The sequence below is a fragment of the Cavia porcellus genome, unplaced genomic scaffold, assembly GCF_034190915.1.
Source record: "Cavia porcellus strain 051 isolate PalLab524CR breed Dunkin Hartley unplaced genomic scaffold, mCavPor4.1 scaffold_5, whole genome shotgun sequence".
Taxonomy (NCBI): Eukaryota; Metazoa; Chordata; class Mammalia; order Rodentia; family Caviidae; genus Cavia; species Cavia porcellus.
The window spans coordinates 13555170-13572462 of record NW_026947488.1 but is presented as its reverse complement, the minus strand read 5'-3'; the positions used below and the strand labels follow the sequence as shown (position 1 = coordinate 13572462).

The 17293-nt window shown below is 55.9% G+C and overlaps 1 protein-coding gene across 2 annotated transcripts in view; it reads right to left on the bottom strand.

The window, feature by feature from the left end:
* Positions 1–17293, bottom strand: part of Prex1 (phosphatidylinositol-3,4,5-trisphosphate dependent Rac exchange factor 1) — a 164243-nt gene that overhangs the window by 92819 nt on the left and 54131 nt on the right. For both annotated transcript variants that reach the window (XM_023564245.2, XM_063248205.1), the window contains exon 2: positions 123–194. In XM_023564245.2, coding sequence (XP_023420013.2) covers positions 123–194 — 72 coding nt within the window. The remainder of the gene's footprint in view (positions 1–122; positions 195–17293) is intronic.

Here is a 17293-nt window from a genome sequence, read left to right as displayed (position 1 = left end):
GGGTGTCGGAGGAAGCAGAGCCAGTGGCCAGGATGACACACCTCGCCATCCCCCACAGCCCTCGGCCTGGCACCCCACCCCCTGGCAGGGACCCCCGGGAAGGGCTCGGCCCAAGGGCCCACCTTGACGTTCTCCTCCGTGAGGCCCTTCTCCACCGAGTCTGCCACATTCTGCCGGATGCGGTGCAGGAACGCCTAGGAGAGAGGAGGGAGAGGTGAGCATTCGACACTCACAGGAGAGACGTGGCTTCGATGCCCACCAGGCCCCGGGAGGCACCAGCAGGACTCGGGCAGGGGCCAAGGGGATGAGTCCAGTCTTCGGCCATCCCTCCAGCAGGGAGCACGGCCTGGGCCCACAGGTGCTCGCACCCCATGCCCCCCCACCCCAGCCCCTCCAGGCCACAGCTGATCTTCCCGTTTTAATTTCTCCTTTTTCTGCAAAATTTAACTTCCCAAGTGAAACATTCACATGGCTCAAAAGTCAAAAACACACGTGTCAACAACATGCAAAGTCTCCTCCCACACCTGGCCTGGGCCGCCGAGTCGCTCCCCACAGCCGTGCGAACCACAGCTGCTTCCTTCAGTTTCTGGCCAGAGGACCTTTTATGCAAAATAGACGTGCACCGGGGTGTTGTGCACCGGGGTGTCACTGCATGCACACACACACACACACACACACACACACACACACACACTCGCCTCTTCTCATTCTTTCTTTCCTTCTGTTTTCAGGGACTCGGTCACTAAGTTGCCGAGGCTGGGCTCGAACTTGCCATTCTCCTGCCTCAGCCTCCCAGTGTACAAGGATGACAGGTGTGGGCCACCACGCCCAGCTTCATTTTTCCCTCTTTTTGTACAACAAAAAAAGACAGCGTGCGCAGATGCCCTGTTCCTGCTGCGCCGGTTCACACGGTGCAGGGCCCCATCCTGTCCCTCCAGCAGCCATGGGCAGCCCCCAGGACCACTGTACGGATGGCTCCGGGGCCTCCAGCCACCGCCTCCTCTGCGAGACGTGCAGTGTGGCAGAAAATGGACAGAATGGTGGGATCATCGAGGAGCAGCCACCAAATGGAAAGGCACCAGCCAAGTATCACCTGCTGCTCTGATTTGGGGAGGCAGGGCAGAAATCAGGATATTTTTCTGCAGTCTCAGAGTTTTAAGCACTGGTGAAAGAGTTTGGTTATGGGGGGGACCGATTACGACATTAAGTATAACCGGGTACAGGGTACCAAAGGGAGACAGCCAGGAGTATGAGACAGGCCTGGAGTATGGTGTGGGTAGGACAGGCTGGCTCAGGGGATAAAATGAAAGGTGGGGCGGGCAGCTGGCATCTAAGGGAAACTGAGGCCAGCACCCACAGCAACCTCTGCCTGGGTTACGTCAGCATACAGGTCCTGGCCCAGGCTGGCCTAGCAATAGTGGCCCCAAGACTCCTGGGAAAAGGAGTCCCTGGCTCTGTCACAGCCTCGGGGACACATGAGCATCGATGGGCTGCCAGCCACCAGCCCTGCCAGGGCTGGTTAAGCCAGGGGCCTGGCAGGAGGCCACGCCGGTAAGCACATGGTCTCCCTGTCACAGAGCCCGGCCGCAGGCCAACTGGGAGCGCATTGTGTTCCGCCTCGCTTGTCTGAAGAGATCTCTGCGTGCTGGGAAGGTGGCAAGGGGTCAGGGCAAGGCAGGTGGCAGAGGAGGCTCAGCCCTTACAGTCAGCTGTCAGACCCTTTCCTGTCACCCAGAGTGACACACATGGGGCCACCACAGACCCAGCCACGGCTCAAGCTCAGCCTGCTAGGACAGGAGCAGTGGCACGCCAGGGGCAGGTCACAGAGCCAGCTGGGACACAGGAAGGCAGTCCTGTCGCTGCCTGCTCTCAGCACAGGCAACCTCAGTCCCCTTGCACTTGCTGACGACCCACCCGGCCCCCATTTACACCCCGACCTGGGCTCCTCCACTGGAACCCAGGCTCATCTCCAGCTGCTGCCTCCACATCCCCCTGGAGGCTCAAGGGATGCCCCAAACTTGACACAGCCGAAACCTAATTCCAGATCCCCCCTCAAACCCACACTGCCCCAATCCTCTCCACCTGGTTAGGGACACCTCTGCCTTCTAGGGCCTCCAATCCAAGGCCCCCAGCCGCTCCCAGTCCCTATCTTGGTCCACTCATGCTACCCTATGTGCCAGGCACCGCCACTGTCCCTGAGAACGGAAGACCTGTCCTGCACTGCCTATCCATCGGCAAATTCAATCTGCTTTACCCGAAAAACGTGATCATTTCTCCTAACCTGCAGGCCAACATCCAACAGCTATTCCCGCCTGGAATAACACAGTTACCTCTTTCCTGACTCCCCACACCCTCCTGAAAGTTTATTCTATGCACACACAGCCAAAGGGGTCCTTTTAAATACACAAATTAGAGCCTGTCTATCCACCGCTGAAAACTCTCTATGGCTTCCCAGCATACTTTAGAAAAAATAAATCAAAATCCTTTCATGAGCCATAAAGTCTCCATGAGCTTCTCCTTGCTAAGCTCCCTGGTCTCACTTCCCAAAGCTCCATCCACACATCAGCAACCTTCAGCCAGTCTACTGCCAGCCCAGGATTCTTGCACATGCCATTCCTGCCAGCAGGGCATTCTCCACCAATCCACCCTTACCCATCTTCCTTCTTATCTATCAAGCCTCGGTTCAGGCCCTCATTCCCTTCTTGAATTACGAGCCCATCTGACAAAAATGAAAACTAAATTTATGTAATAAATTAAGTATAAATAAATAAATTTATGTAATAAATTGTCTCATGGATAGGCCAAGATAAGAAGGGAGCCCGGCTGGGATGAAGCTGAATTCCTATCCAACCATTGGAGGTGATTACAGGGGAACTAACATGTAACTCCTCCCAGCCTCTCCCAACCTGCTGGATGTCAGGCAGATAAGCCATCCTCACGTTCTTCAAAACCAAGGAGTGAATTGTAAGGAACAGTGAAGGTTAAGAGTAGGGAATATCCATTGAGAAAGCAAGCCCCTGAGAGATGGGGGAGCCCAAAGTCAGCTGCCAAAGAACTGTTTTCTCAAAGGAAGTTTCATGGAGGGAATCACCAGGAGGGTACAACATGGGTCAAAACTATGATCCACCAATAAGATTGCAAGTATAGCCACGTAGGTAACACTGATCCACGGGGAAGCAGGCCACGTGGCAGGTGTACACGGAAGGAACAGGGACCTTTTTCAGGAAAAGGTTAATCAGGAAGTGTTGGTCACCCACCTGGGTGACTGATGGCTATCTAAGACTTTACTGGACCACGTGATAACAAGTACCGTACATCGCTTATCTCTTGGGAATGTATGTGGGCCTGGTTATTCCATCTGTCTCCTGCGGCCCAGCCTCCAGCCACAGCTGGAACGTGTTTTCGTCCTTTGCAGTGACTCGAGGGTCCAGCCCTGACTGTCCATAGTTTCTACCTAACTTAGCTGTCTATAAGCCAGGTAACTCTGAAACTCGCGGATTTAAGTTTAAATTTAAGTTTAAAGCACAGATTTTCTTCCTACCTGCTGTGTGACCTCAGAAAGGTGTACCAACTTCCCTAAATCGTACACTACCCTTCCCGGCATGGGGACCGTAGTAATACCATGCCTGCTTTCCCATGTGCTAGGATAAAGGGGATGAAAAGCAGCGGCCATGCTCTCCTGTTCACGACTCGGTCCTCAGGGTTGGCGGCAGTGTCTGGCACTCGAAAGGCAGAAAGTGTGGGATGCACCTGGTCCAGGACCTGACACACGGCAGAAGTCTGCCGATCTGGCTTTTGAAAGGATGGCGGGGAGGGGACAGAGGCCAGGAGTTCTTTAAGGATGTCTTAGCAAGGCTTAAGGGTACTGACAGGAAGTCCAGTCTCTGCCCCCGCCCCACAGGAGAGAGACAAAGGCAGCCTCACCCCACAGAGGGGAGGGCAGGAAGCCTCACTCCGCTGGCCTAGATGAGGCTTCCTGTCCCAGTTTCTCCACAGGAGCTTGGCCACCACTATTGTGCAGGGACAATGGGAGGCTCAGGCCACCCACAGAGGAACTGCAAACAAGCCAGCAAGATGGCACAGCAAGCAGCTCTGACCTGCAGAGAATGGGCCGGCAGGGGCTCTGGGCCCGGCCCTTGAACCAAACACCCAAGGCACACAGCAGACACAACTGGCTTTTTCCAGGCAGCCAGGGCGTTGAAAGACCCCGGAGGGTGTCTGTGCAAACCTGACAGCTCTGGAAAGCTGCTCTCATAGAAAGTGACCCAGACCTGAAACCATCCTTGGGATTTCCACGGCTCCCTAGAAGCTAGAGCCAGCCGTGGACACTGGGTCCAGGCCTGGACCACCCACCCCCACCTGCCCTGCTTTCTCTTTGATGATGATGATGATGACTATGATGAAGAAATGCATCCAGGACCCAGAAGAAGAAAGAAATAACAACCAGTACAAATTCATCGCTATCAGGTTTGGCGAACCCCAATGTGATGCCAAGTTTTCTTGAAACCACTGTCGAAAGGAAATCCCTCAAGCCCAGAGACAGGAAGGTGTAGCCCAGAGAGAGGACACTGATGTGGCTATCTCCTGGTCAGAGCTGTGTGACACAGGTGACTGTGACGCAGGCACCCGAGAGCAGCTGCTTTACCCACATTACGACGACGTGAATGTCAAACCCCAGCACAGAAAAGGGAGAGAGGCGGTACCACCAAGCCAGTGCCACCATGTGACTTCGCCCTGCCGGCTGGCTCCCCAGCTCTGTGGCCGGATCCTCGTGCACACCTTCCCCGCTTACCACACCACTTGTATCTACAAGCAACACAAGAACACAGCTCTGCATCTTCACGAGATTGCTGTAAACGACGTGCTGTTAGCAACTTGCTTTTCTCACCCAACATCCCGCACAGTATCCACAGTATCCACACAGCCTCAGCCCAGGCATACTATGTCCAGCTGCCAGCAGTGTCTCCCGGCTGGAGTCCCCTCTCCCATGCACAGGACAGTCCTGGGCCACGACCGGCAGGAGCCGCACACAGACAGGAACATTCCAGACCTCCTGGGACTGCCGAGAGCTACTCTCTGGCCCTGAGGATCCGCTGTGATTACTGAGGTGCGGCGAGGTCCTGGCCTTGCGGGGCTTCCCACCCACCTGACCCTGACAGCACTGCTGTGACTCCCAGATTTGGGAGCCCTAAGTAAGATGCCATTTCCCCACGTGTGCTCACAGTGTGTGGCACCAGTGACCCACGGGGCAGCAGTTTATAGCACACTGCCAGCTTCAGCGGTACACGCCTATAATCCTCGCATTTGGGAGGCTGAGGCAGGAGGATCATCATGAGTTCAAGGCCAGCCTGAACTACATAGTGAGACTCTGTCTCAAAAAAACCCTAAAGTCAGCCTTTTTTTTTTGGTGCTGGGGATCAAACTCACAACCTCATGTTTGCCAAGCAGGCTAAAGTCAGCCTTTTGACAGCCCACCTGCCATAGCTGCCTTCTCCTCCCTGCCTCATACCCCAAGGACGATTCCCAGGGTGATCCCCAAGCAAACAACTTCCTCTGGTATCAATCCCAGAACCTTTCCTGGGAAGCCCATGCTCAGACGGACCTTGAGTTGCCCACTTCTTGCTTAGTTAAAATTAGTACAAGGTAACCAAGATCACACTGCAACCCTTCAGGGTGCTTCTGATGCCCTCACTGCCAGCAGTGCTACGATAAACAGGTGCCCTGGGGCGCAGGTACCACGGCCGCTGCAGGTGTCCACCTGCCTCTCCTGGGTGCCGTGATGCAGTCTGCTGGCTTCCAGGCCTCCGGGGCACACATAGGTCTTCAGGCTCACGTGTGCACACTCCTCTGCCTTACAGATTAGGGACACACTCAGCCTGCTCATTAGTGTCACCTGGCTCAGACGTGACATCCCAAGCCACGTGCTAAACAGCACCACGCCCGCCCCAGGACAAGGTACACAGGTGTCATTCATTCACACGACAGACATTTTGCTGACAGCCACAAGATGCCATCATTAGTTCTTTCAACCTGCACCCCCAGATTTCAGAGGAGGCACTCAGAGCTTGAGTAACCAGACTGAGGTCACCCAATCAGACACTGACAGAGCAGAACTGGAACCCAGAACTGTCTGGCTCCTGATGGCTCCCGGCAGGAGGAGACCAGAGAAGCCGCTCACTGGGCTCCTGACCCAAGTGTCTGGATTGATTAGTGATGCCTGCTGAGGCATTGGAGGGGAGGGGGGAGGGAAGTGTGGGGCAGGCAGCTATAGGACTGTCAGTCTGCCACCTCTGACCAGCTGGGACCTGATGCCGTGAGCTGCTGGTCAGAAGCCAAACAGCTACTTGGTGGCAGGACACTCCAGGGGCTGGGGATTTAGCTCAGCGGCATAAGCACCTGCCTTGCAAGCAGGCAGTGAATTCAACCCCCGGTATGGATAAAAAGGAGAAAGACAAAAAAAAAAACATGTCTCCGACTGCCAGGTCTGTCTCACCCTGCCCTGCCCCAGCCCAGCACAGCAGTTCCCGACCTGAGGGGTTCTTTGCCACCCAGCAGGCTTTTGGCTCCTGGCATCTGATGGGGAGGGACAGGGCTGCTGCTCCTATGCATTCTCCGGGACACGCTGGTCACACAGAGGCTCAGAAGGGGAAGCCTAGCTGAGACCCAGGGAGAAGTCAGGCCCTTCCCAGAGGGCCCAGTGATGACCCTCCTCCGCCCTCCGCTCCTCGAGGCCCCAGCCTGATGGCCGCCTTTTCATACCTGAACCTTGGGCCTGACTCCAAGCCACCCCACCCTTCACTCAGGCCTTACAACCTGCTGCTCCCTGTGGAAAGCCCCGGCCCCAGACGTTCCGTTTGCAGGGAGACCTCTCCTCCAAGAGGCCTCTCCTTGGGCCCCAGCAAAGGAAGGTCTCAACACCCCCTACACAGCAGGAGCCAGTACCTTTCTCAGGGTTCTCACTAGGGACATCACACTCACCTGTGATCTTACACACCATCACTCTGTCTAGGGGACCCTTCGCGGGCTGACCTGGAGCCTGTGACCCTCCTGCTTCAGTCTCCTGAACAGCCGAGATTACACGTGGCCACCCCTGGCTTCAGTGTATTTTTTATTACTGGTCACTTTACCTAATATTTTTGGGCTTTCATCATGTGTTAGGTGGGTCTCTAAGACGTTTGTTGGGTTTGGTTTTGAGATAAGGTCTTGCTATGTTGACCAGTCTGCCCTCGAACTCCTGGGCTCAAGGAATCATCCCATCTCAGGCTCCTGAGCACGGGGACTACAGGCATCAAGATGGTGCTCATCCATTCTCCCCTGCTCTAATCCTCAAACAGTCCTGGGGGTGGGGGGTCCCCATCTTACAAGGCAAGGAGCCAAGGGCTACGCAGGAAAGAGCTCCCTCCAAGCCATTCCGCTGGTGAGAGCAGAACCAGACCTTGGCCTGGCAATAGGGCCCCGCCCCCAGCGCACACCAGTGACTCACTGTGGGTCACAGACACCATGGAGTATCAAAACAGGTAGCAGCTGCCCTGTGGGATGCCCCGGGGAGCCGCCATCTGTCCGGATCCTGTGGCTATGGCCCTGGGGGGTAAATATCTCCCTGGAGGGAAAAAGGGCAAAGAGCTCCTGCAGTCTCTCTGAGACCAACACCGGCAACTTGATCTTCTGGGGTTGGGGCGGGGTGCCCCTAAGGACCCCTGCCTCAGCTGGGGTGACCTCACTAAGCATATGGTGAAACCTGAGAGGGCATGTTGGGGGGGAAGGGGGATGGGACCCCAGACCACTGCAGGGACACGGGGAGGGCAGTGTCCTGAGGACTCATCCCCGAGGTGTCCAGCGGCCAGGGGTCCAGAAAAGGGCCATGCAGTGGCAGGAACCTTGTCCTCCAGGGACAGCAGAACAGCCACAGTGACACAGAGGGGGCTTGCACAGCCTGCCCTGCCCTGTGAGGTCCCTCACAGCCCAGAGTCGGGGAGACTCAGGTGCCAAACGCTACCTCTGCCCTTCCGAGTTTCTGGCATTTACCCTGCGGAGAAAGTGAATCTCGCCGTGGTATGCAGATTTAATTCTGTATGTCTCACACCTCCATCGCTGGGGGTTCATTAAATAAATTGTCATCCATGTCGACAAAGGGCGGTCACGCCAAGATGGCTTGCAGGAGCTCACTGAGTGACACAGGTAAAGGCCACTGATGTGTCCCTAACTAGGAAGAAAACCGAGTTATGGAGAGTACGTAAAGTATAATAGCATTTTTGGTTCAATAAATTACCTCTTCATAAGGTGGGAAACAGAGACTGAAGGCGACACCCTACACCGTGTATGGGGGTGACCAGGACAGGCTGCCACCCTGTTCTCTGTTCTCTCCTTTCCTTCTAGTCACAAACCTCCAAAATGAGGCTAAAAAACGTCTCTCCCAGCCTGCCTTGCAGCAAACTGAGCACGTGACCAGGCTCAGTCCAATCAAGGCCGGGTAGACATAATCAATGTGACACCTGAGCAGTGTCTCAGCAGGTGCGGCAGGGGCTTCCGTCCCTCACGACAGTGAAGCTCACGCGTCTGCCTGGGCTCCCTGTAATTATAAAAGAAGGAAATGAACTTCTGCCTCATTTAAGGCACCGGTATTTGGGTTTGACCCGAAGCCATGGAACCTAACTGACAGTGCAGAATTACAAATTTCAAATTACAAATTACAAATTTCAGTTTTCTTATCCTTTTTTCCCCTTCTTTTCATATTTCCGTGGTGAACACGCTGCAGCTGAAACGTAGTGTTTATTGTTGCTGGAGGGGAGGGCTTGCTAAACATACCAGGCTTCCTCTCCCGCCCCATGACCACCACGTCTGCATCCAAAAGGCCGTCCACCTCCTCCTGCTGGGTGCACGTCCCTGTTCGGGGATGTCAGCGCCACCAAAGGGGACCAGGACAGGGCCAGGCCATATCGACCCAGAGGCTTCCTTCTGCGGTGACTGAGCAGACCTCTCCTCCCTCACACTATTGACTCTGGTGACCACAAAGCCATCAGGAAAGTGTCCATGCCGGTGGCCCCCCACGAGCCAGCGGGGCACTTCCCCAGCCCGGCAGGACTTGAGAACATCGCTGCCCGCAGTTCCCACGGCCACCGGGGCTGAGTGGGACCTGCTCCTCTCTGTTCTGAGCACACAGCCGCCCCACGGGCCTGGCCCCGGGCCACAAACGCAGAGCCACTGGCCTGGAACAGCTTCCCCAAAGGCCCAAATTTCAGATGGGAGACCTCATCTCTAGGACGGTGACCGACGCATCCCTACCCTGAAAGGACCAAGAGAAAAGTGACATCCATTCCACAGCCTCTAACGTCCTCCTCTCTCCCCGACAGCCCATCAGGAAGCACATGTACACAGTCTGTCATCACACAGCACAGATATGTCAGCTCATGTGGCACCTGTTCTTTGCTTTTTTGCAGTTGAGGCCAGGGCCTTCGTACGGAGCTTTATCCCCAGCCCCACCCCTCTGCAAAATTTACTGACCATATGTTTATTTGGAGACAGGTCTTGCTAAGGTGCCCGGGCGGGACCTGAACTTGCCTGCCTCAGCTTTCCAGACTGGGGTTACAGGTGCGTACCACCACCATCCGCAGCTTGTGTGGCACCTGTGACTTCTTCCTGTCAGCACGTTCAAATAAGTGCCTCCTTCTTATTCGGGAACAACCACACAAGCAATCTCCCTCAGGGCCTTTGCACTTGCTGTTCGGCTACCTGGAACTCTATCTGCAGGACCCCTCCTCCTGTCTCTTCTAAGAAGCTGGCTGCATCTCCCTCCCCAGTTTAGTACAAGCCCATCTTCCCCACCCCCACCCCAGCATCCTCTACCTCACCCCTCTGTGCCTCCTCCGACTGCATTCCCTGAAGCCACGCCTATCTGCTGTTTCTGAGCCAGCTTCAGGAGCACAGTGGCTTGTGTGTGCAGCATCCTCCAGAGCCTGGACCAGAGCCTGCACAGAGTAGATGCTCAGTACAAGGATGCAGTTTGCCTTCCTTCAGGATAGCGTACTAACCATGTGCACCCATTGCCTGATCATGAGGAGGAAGTCACCATGACAGCTCTGGATGGGACAGTTGTGAAGGGCAGCTGCTGACCTGAGGACTGAATTGCACAGCCCCAGCATCTCTGGGAAGCCCTGTGCCCCACACTGGGAGCCCCTCTGTCCCTGGGACGTGAGGAGCCTGGTATGGTGCCCATTCTGTCTTCAGGAAGTAGCCACTATAGGATGGACACTGCTAAGAGTGACTCCCTCCCCTGGACATGTAAGGCCCTGCCCCCTGGACCTTGGACAGAAGCACCAGAGGCTTCACAAATACATGCAACGGATCTCGGCTTCACCATCTGCAAAGCACACCTGATGTCAGCACATCTAACACTAACCAGGGCCAGAGGGCAGGGGCAGCCAATGGGGTCCCCAGGGTGGAGGCTGGGAAGGCCCCTGAAAGCTGCCCCTGACCAGAAACGTGGCACCTAGTAAGGTGGGAAGGGAGGGAATAGAGGCCGTGGAGAGAGGTGCCATGGGGCCAGGCAGGCAGGGCCCCGAGACAGGGAGGGACGAGCCCCAGGGCTCTGGGCGAGGAGGGGGCCGGGACCTATGCAGGGTCCTGACAGCAGGCGTCCCTTTGGGGCTGATCCCTGGCACCCTCGGTCTTCCCTGTGCACAACACAGCAGCTATGCCAGCCAGACAAAGACAACGGGCAAAGGGGCAAGGTGCTGGCATTGGGAAGGACTGAAGTGCTGCAGTGCCCGGCAGGGGCTGCAGCGTCAGAATGCAGCCTTGAAAGAGAGAAGGTCCAGGGCCAGCCGGCAGGAAGTGGCCCAGCAGGGCGCACAGGCAGGCCAAGGCCACCAGCTCCACCATACCGGTGTGAAAACACTTCTAAGCTGTCAGGGAAGCCTCGAGAGCGCAAAGCCTGGGGTCAGAGCAGGTGGTGATGGCCGTGGACCGGCACTGGGCACTTCACCCTGAGGCCACGTCTGCAGGGATCCCACACCACTCGGTGTGACTCAGACAAGTGACCCGATGACCTCCCTGCGCCTGGGCCCTGGCATGGACGGGAAGACAGGGTGAGTGAGGTCACAGGCCCCGGAGAGACGCTGGTGAGAGGCCCGGCCCCAGCTCCACCAGCAGCCCTCTGTCGGCCTGGTCCTCCTGCTCCACACACCAGGACAAACGGGCATGCAGCATCACAACAGGACTCACAAAGGCCAGCACGCACGGCAGGCACCTTCGGGGTGCTGTACACAGTAAGGGCTCAGTGTGGCACTGGCTGTCACCCCCTCACAGAGTCCACGGAGCCCTGGTGTGGATGGACAGCCTCGGTGTGTCCCGAGGAGGCCTCCCGCAGCAGGGTGGCCCCAGTCACTTGCAGCGTCCCTGTGCACCCTGGAGTTCTGTCACCTGCTCCACCCTCCCTGCCAACCAGTGGCCACATGACCTCGGGAAGGTACCAGCTTCTCTGAGTCTATCTCCCCACCCAAAAGAGGAGAGCAGTTGTTGAGATTTAGCAAGATGATGCAGGTGGATACTCTGGCACAAAGGTTTCCTAGAAGGGGCAGAGGCAGGATGACTGGAGGAGACAGGAAGTTGCTTACGATCTTGTTCAGGAGGAATCATCTCTAAGGTATAAGGCAGGGAGCTACTTCAGAGATATTCAGGGGAAGCTTGTCTGAGATGCAGGCATTTGTGCATATTGCAAACTGCAGGTGTCTGAGGAAACATCATTCTAGGCAGAAGGAACTGCCAGTGCAAAGGCCGTGGGGCCATCACTCCTTTTAAGACAATTCTAAGACCTCGGTCCCTGACCCACTCTTTATCATCCACAGCCATGCAATGGACACTTCCTCACGAGGGACACTTTGTTTGCTCGTGTATCAGTCTACTGTCCATCCAGCCCACCAGAATGTCATCTCTGGGAGGATAATGTTTATCTGTCTAGATCACAGTGGTGTACCAGAACCTAGCATAAAGCCCTTGGTAGCTGTGTTTAAACAACCGATCGACTGTCTGGCATGGACTACCTCACCCCTCCCAGCTCCCCAGCCCTGGTAACAGGCCTCCCCTCTCTCACCACAGAGGAAGCTGAAGCAAAACCCCAAGTTGCGACAGCCTGTTGTGAAGAGGCCTGATGCAATAGTGAGTCCGCGAGGAGACAGGGAAGTGGATACTTCCTCACACGGCCCGACTACACTCACCAACAACCCGCCATCCTCAGCCAAGACCCAGGCCCAGCCACCTCCTCCACCAGTGAGGTCCGGCCCACACAGGGCTCTGAGAAAAAGCCCCACCTACACGTGAGTATCAGACTTCCCGTTAACATCTGTCTCCAAAGACCTACGGTCCTCAGATGCCCACAAGGCTTCTTCTAAGGGGCTGAGGCAGAGAAGCAGCCACCACCTTCACTCAGAATGAGTGATCTTGTTTTCCAACCCACACACTGCCCAGTCAGTGGACATCTGAGCTGAGCGCTCTGTCACAGACACACAGACACCGTGGTGGCAAACAGGAATCCTGCCCGTTCTCCCCACACCCTCACCAGGGCAGACATCACTAATGGAGCACAGATCTCCGTCCTGCCAGGTCCTTCCTAGTCAAACCCCAGTTCCTCCCTCCTCCTTGGGCCCCTCAGCGCTTTTGTTTCTTGAGGAACAGGTTCATCAAAGTGGGATTATGACGGGGATTCTCAGCTCCAGCACCTTGACGTTTGAGTCTATAATTCTCTGGTTCGAGGCCCAGAGCAGCTTCTCCAGCTTCTACCCACAGGATGCCAGGAGCAACCAGTGCCTTAGACACAGTGCAGGTTGTTTTTGGTCTTTTGTTTTCTAATTTCAGTGGGGGAGACCACTGTGTCAGGACATAGAAAAGAGGATCCAGAGCCAAGGCTTTGGGGTTTGACCCCTCGGCAGCCTGGAAAGCGAGAAGATAAAATGCCACTGCTGCTAAGGAAGTTACCCGAGTTTCTCCTAGCGGGCAAAAAGTGTCCCCAAGTTGGGTGGCAGTGACAAAGGCACAACTCCATGAATACAGTCTAAAAGCCGCTGAATCAGTGAATCACGTGGTGGTGTGCAAATTACATCCCGATTCGCTGTCCCACCAAAAGCAAAACAAAAAATCCCTCTGCGGGGCAGCCTGGTACAGAGGGTCAGGATGACCAGCGCCGGGAGCCTTGTCCTGTTATCAGCCCCACTGCCATGGCTGGGAGAGGCCTGAAGTGACCAGCGGTGGCGGTGGGAACGGGCTCCTCTCTGGGTGGTATTTCCCCAGGAACACAGGGACAAAGCATCACAGGGCCCCAGGATGCAGGGCGGGGCGGCCGGGGTCCCTGTGCCGTCTGCACAGGACAATGGCTGGAATGCGGTCGCTCTCTACGGGGCTGACACTTGACATCTGAAGACAATGACTTTTAAGGAGTTTTGTTTTTTTCCTCAGTCCAGTTTTTTTTTTCCATCTCCCCAAACAATCGCGACTGGGCAGGCGGCTGAGCGGCGCCCCACCCCCACCCCCAGCTCGCACAGGATTGTGTTTGCCGAGTCAGAAAACAATGCACAAAAGTGAGAGAATGTAAAAATAGTGGCATTCGGGACGGGATGGCCAGGGTGGGGCACGTCATGGAGGCCCTCTGGTTTCTTTTTCCCAGCACCTGCTAGGATCCCAGGGAGGGCAGGCTCTCAGGGCACAGAAGGTGGCTGCTCAGCTGTGGTCTGGGGTCCTTGGCTGAGGATGTGGGGATGTTCCCCTGGCTCCCCACCCACTGCCTGGTCCTAGAGGCTCTCACTCCCAGGCACAGAAGAGGAGGCAGGGGTTCCCAGAGGCTGAAGCAGCAGCCCCAGCGTGTGCAGACAAGTGGACAGGGCTGGGGCCTGACCACTAGGCCAGCACAGTGCTGGCGCTGGCTTTCCACCATGCCACTCAGGCCCAGTCCTGTGCTCTCGATAACCTGGCTCCTGCCCACTTTACCAGGACATGAAACTGCCCACCACCCCAAGCTCCTCAGGGGCAGTTACCTTTACCCCCAGGTCCAGCACTGGGCAGGAGACTTGTGGGACAGAAGCGACCTACAGCCTATGGATATCTGGGGTTCTTAAAGAGGTCTCACACCCTAATCCAGGAAACCTGCAAACAGGGTGCCTTCCATGACAAAGAGACTTGCAGATGTGATTAAAGTAATGGTCCTGGGGCTGGGGGTTTAGCTCAGCGGCATAAGTGCCTGCCTTGCAAGAAAACAGTCGTGAGTTCGATCCCTGGTACAGATTTAAAAAAAGAAGCAAAAAAAAGGTAATAGCCTTGAAATGGGGAGCTCCTCCTGCATTATCAGAGGTGCACCATGCAGGCCCTTAGAAACAAGAGTGAGGATGAAGAGAAAGTCACAGACGGCAAGCTGCTGGCCTGAGGACAGAGGGGCCACCAAGCCAAGGAACTGGAGCAGCCTAGAAGCCAGAAAGGCACCCTTCCCCGGAGCTTCCAGAGGAAACCCAGCCCTGCCGATGACTTGACTCCAGCCCCATAAAACCCACTTGAGAGTCTGACCTCCAGAAATGGAAGATAATAAAAACATTTTGTGATACTGGGGGTTGAACCCAAGGTCTTCCCACTGAGCTACCTCCCCAGCCCTTCCTTGATTTTTGAGAGTGTCTTATTAAATAAATTGCCCAGGCTTGTCTTGAACTTGTGATCCTCCTGCCTCAGCCTCCCAGATTCTCCTGTAGTCCTGGGATTAAAGGATTGCCATGCCTGGCAAATGTGTTTAACCATCAAGTTTGTGGCAATGCCACAATCACCTGGCCTGAAACGTGTGCCTCACATCTCCACGAACCACAGATGAACACAACTACCCTTTGTGGCCCAGATCTGTCCAGTTCCTACTCTGAAAAGCCCTTGGGAAAAGGGATGAGGGACCCTCAGGACACCAAGTCCCGAGGGTGGACGCTGCACGATGCTGGCGTGGTCAGTGGAGGAAGGACGCAGACCTGGCCTTGGCACCAGCAAGCTCTTACTCTATGCCAGTGTCGGGCATCGGGAAGGTGCCCGCCACGTCCCTGTTTCTCAGACAAGGAACAGCCTGGGAGAGCTTAGGGGCCTCTGCCCAAGGCCAGCTTTGCAGGGAGGAGGATGGAGCCTGCATCCTGGGTCCCCAGAGCCAAGACCCCTCCATCAGACTGCATGTGCCCGGGTGCCACACAAAATGCAAACCTAGTCGCCACCTTCCCGCTGCTCTGAAGTAACCAAAATGATCCGAGGGGCGGGCCTGACCTCTGCCTCCACCCGCTGCTTAGCTTCTCCCTCAGCCAGACACCACGGCCCCCCAGCTCTGGGTGAGAGAGCCGGGCCCACACACCCTACCAACCCCGCCACAGGCTGTGACAGGCAGCAGGGCTGGAGGGGGCTCAACCAGGGACCCCAAGCGGAGAGAGCAAAAGCACCAGAGGGGTACCAAAGACTCCCCAGAGAAGCACCCTCAAGTGGGGACACCAAGAGCTGGGGGAGGGGACTGTGGTGACAGACAAGCTGCTCGGGTCCCCACCAACCAGCTGGGGAAGGTGCATGAGGCTCTGGACCCCAGCTTCCCCTTCTGTAAAACGGAGTCAAGCACCAGCTTCAGAAAGTGAAACTGCTAATAAGGCTTCACTTCAGTGTCACCCGTGCCACAGGGTAAATGCCAGTGCTTGTGTTACCGTCACTGACAGCATTTTTTATCTGTCAGAGGAGCAGTGTGATAAAAGATCCTCTCCCCTGCCCAACACAGACCACATGGTGCTTGCCCGACATCTCCCTGAAACTGTGCACCAGCTGGTCTGCCTGTCCTAGGATGCCCCACTCTTGCTCCACCTCAGGGCCTTTGCACGTGCTGTCTGCATTACCACAGGAAAGCTCAGGTGTCACCTCTTCAGACAGCTCACCCTGACAACCCTGGCTGTGATGGGCTCCTCAGCTACTTCCCACTCCCTCCTTCCCATGCCACCTGTCTTAATTCCCTGTGAAGCAGGAGTCACAATCTAAGTGTCAGCTTCTGATTCTTCCTAGTTTTGTATCCTCTCCCTGGAGCGTTGGCTCCACAGCAGGCAGAGATCTGTATCTGTGCGGTTTGCTGTACCATCTACCTCATTTAGAAGGGACGAGGCAGATACGACACTGGATCAGTGCCTGTTAAAATCAGGGAGCAGGCATCTGCCTAAGCCTCGAGTGACCGCTTACACATCTGGAACAGGATAAATACGCGCCTCTATCTCTTAGGGCTTTTTGAGGACGAAAGGAAACTTCACCAGGAACATTAAGTGCTTTGCACAACGAAAAGAATGGGATTAAAAACTCCAATTCAGGAAGCCACAAATACAGGCTTTGCAGCACAAGCCTGTGGTCCCAGCCTCAGGAGACTGAGGCAGGAGGCTTGCCGAAAGTTCAAGGCCAGCCTGAGCTACTACTGAGTGAGTTCAAGGTCACCCTGAGCTGTATGGCGAGTCCGTCTCAAACATGTACACACGCACAGACACCCATCACCAGGAGAACGGACGGAGACACCGTGCAGCCTGCTGACTGTGAACCAGCAGCCCTGCGATCCTAGAGGTTCGGGGCTCCTTTGGACGGCAGAGGCTGGGGCTGCGCTGTCTGGTGGGGAATGCGGGGGAGGAGAGGTTTGCGTTTTCGTCTGTGGTGACGCACGGATGCCCAGGCACGGAGCTGCACGCTCACCATGTGCTTTCTGGGACGTAACCGCATCTCAAGAAGTCTGCACAGACTTCTCCAGCATTCACGGCTTCGGAGGAGGACTGTTCACATCCTCCACTGCAGGCACCCCAAGCCCCTGCCCTTCCCTCCACACCCCAGATCCCCCTCTCCCCACACCCACACCCGTGAGGCTGTTCCTGTCAGGCCTGCTGCCAAGAGACGAGCACCTGCCACACACGCACACACGTGCCCTCTGAGGCGATGTGGGCACAGGAAGCCCGTGTCTGCTCTCAGGCTCTCAGGCAAACAGGAAATGGGCAGCAGGCAAAGCCGGGGAGGCAGAGGCAGAGGGCTCCCTCGCTGAAAGGGATGAGCCCTGGATACTGCAGGGGATCCTCGGCGTGTTTGGCAGTGTCCCCCACTCACCCGAGGACACAGGGACAACTCACTTCACAGTTGTTTTGTTTTGTTTTTGTTTTTGTTTTTCTATACATTTTCTTGAGTGATACTTCACAGCTGTTGATGGGCATCACCATGAGCCCAAACACAGACAAAGCACGGGCCATGTGGCACAGATCAAAGCCAAAGCCACTGCATGTCACTTCCCTGCATC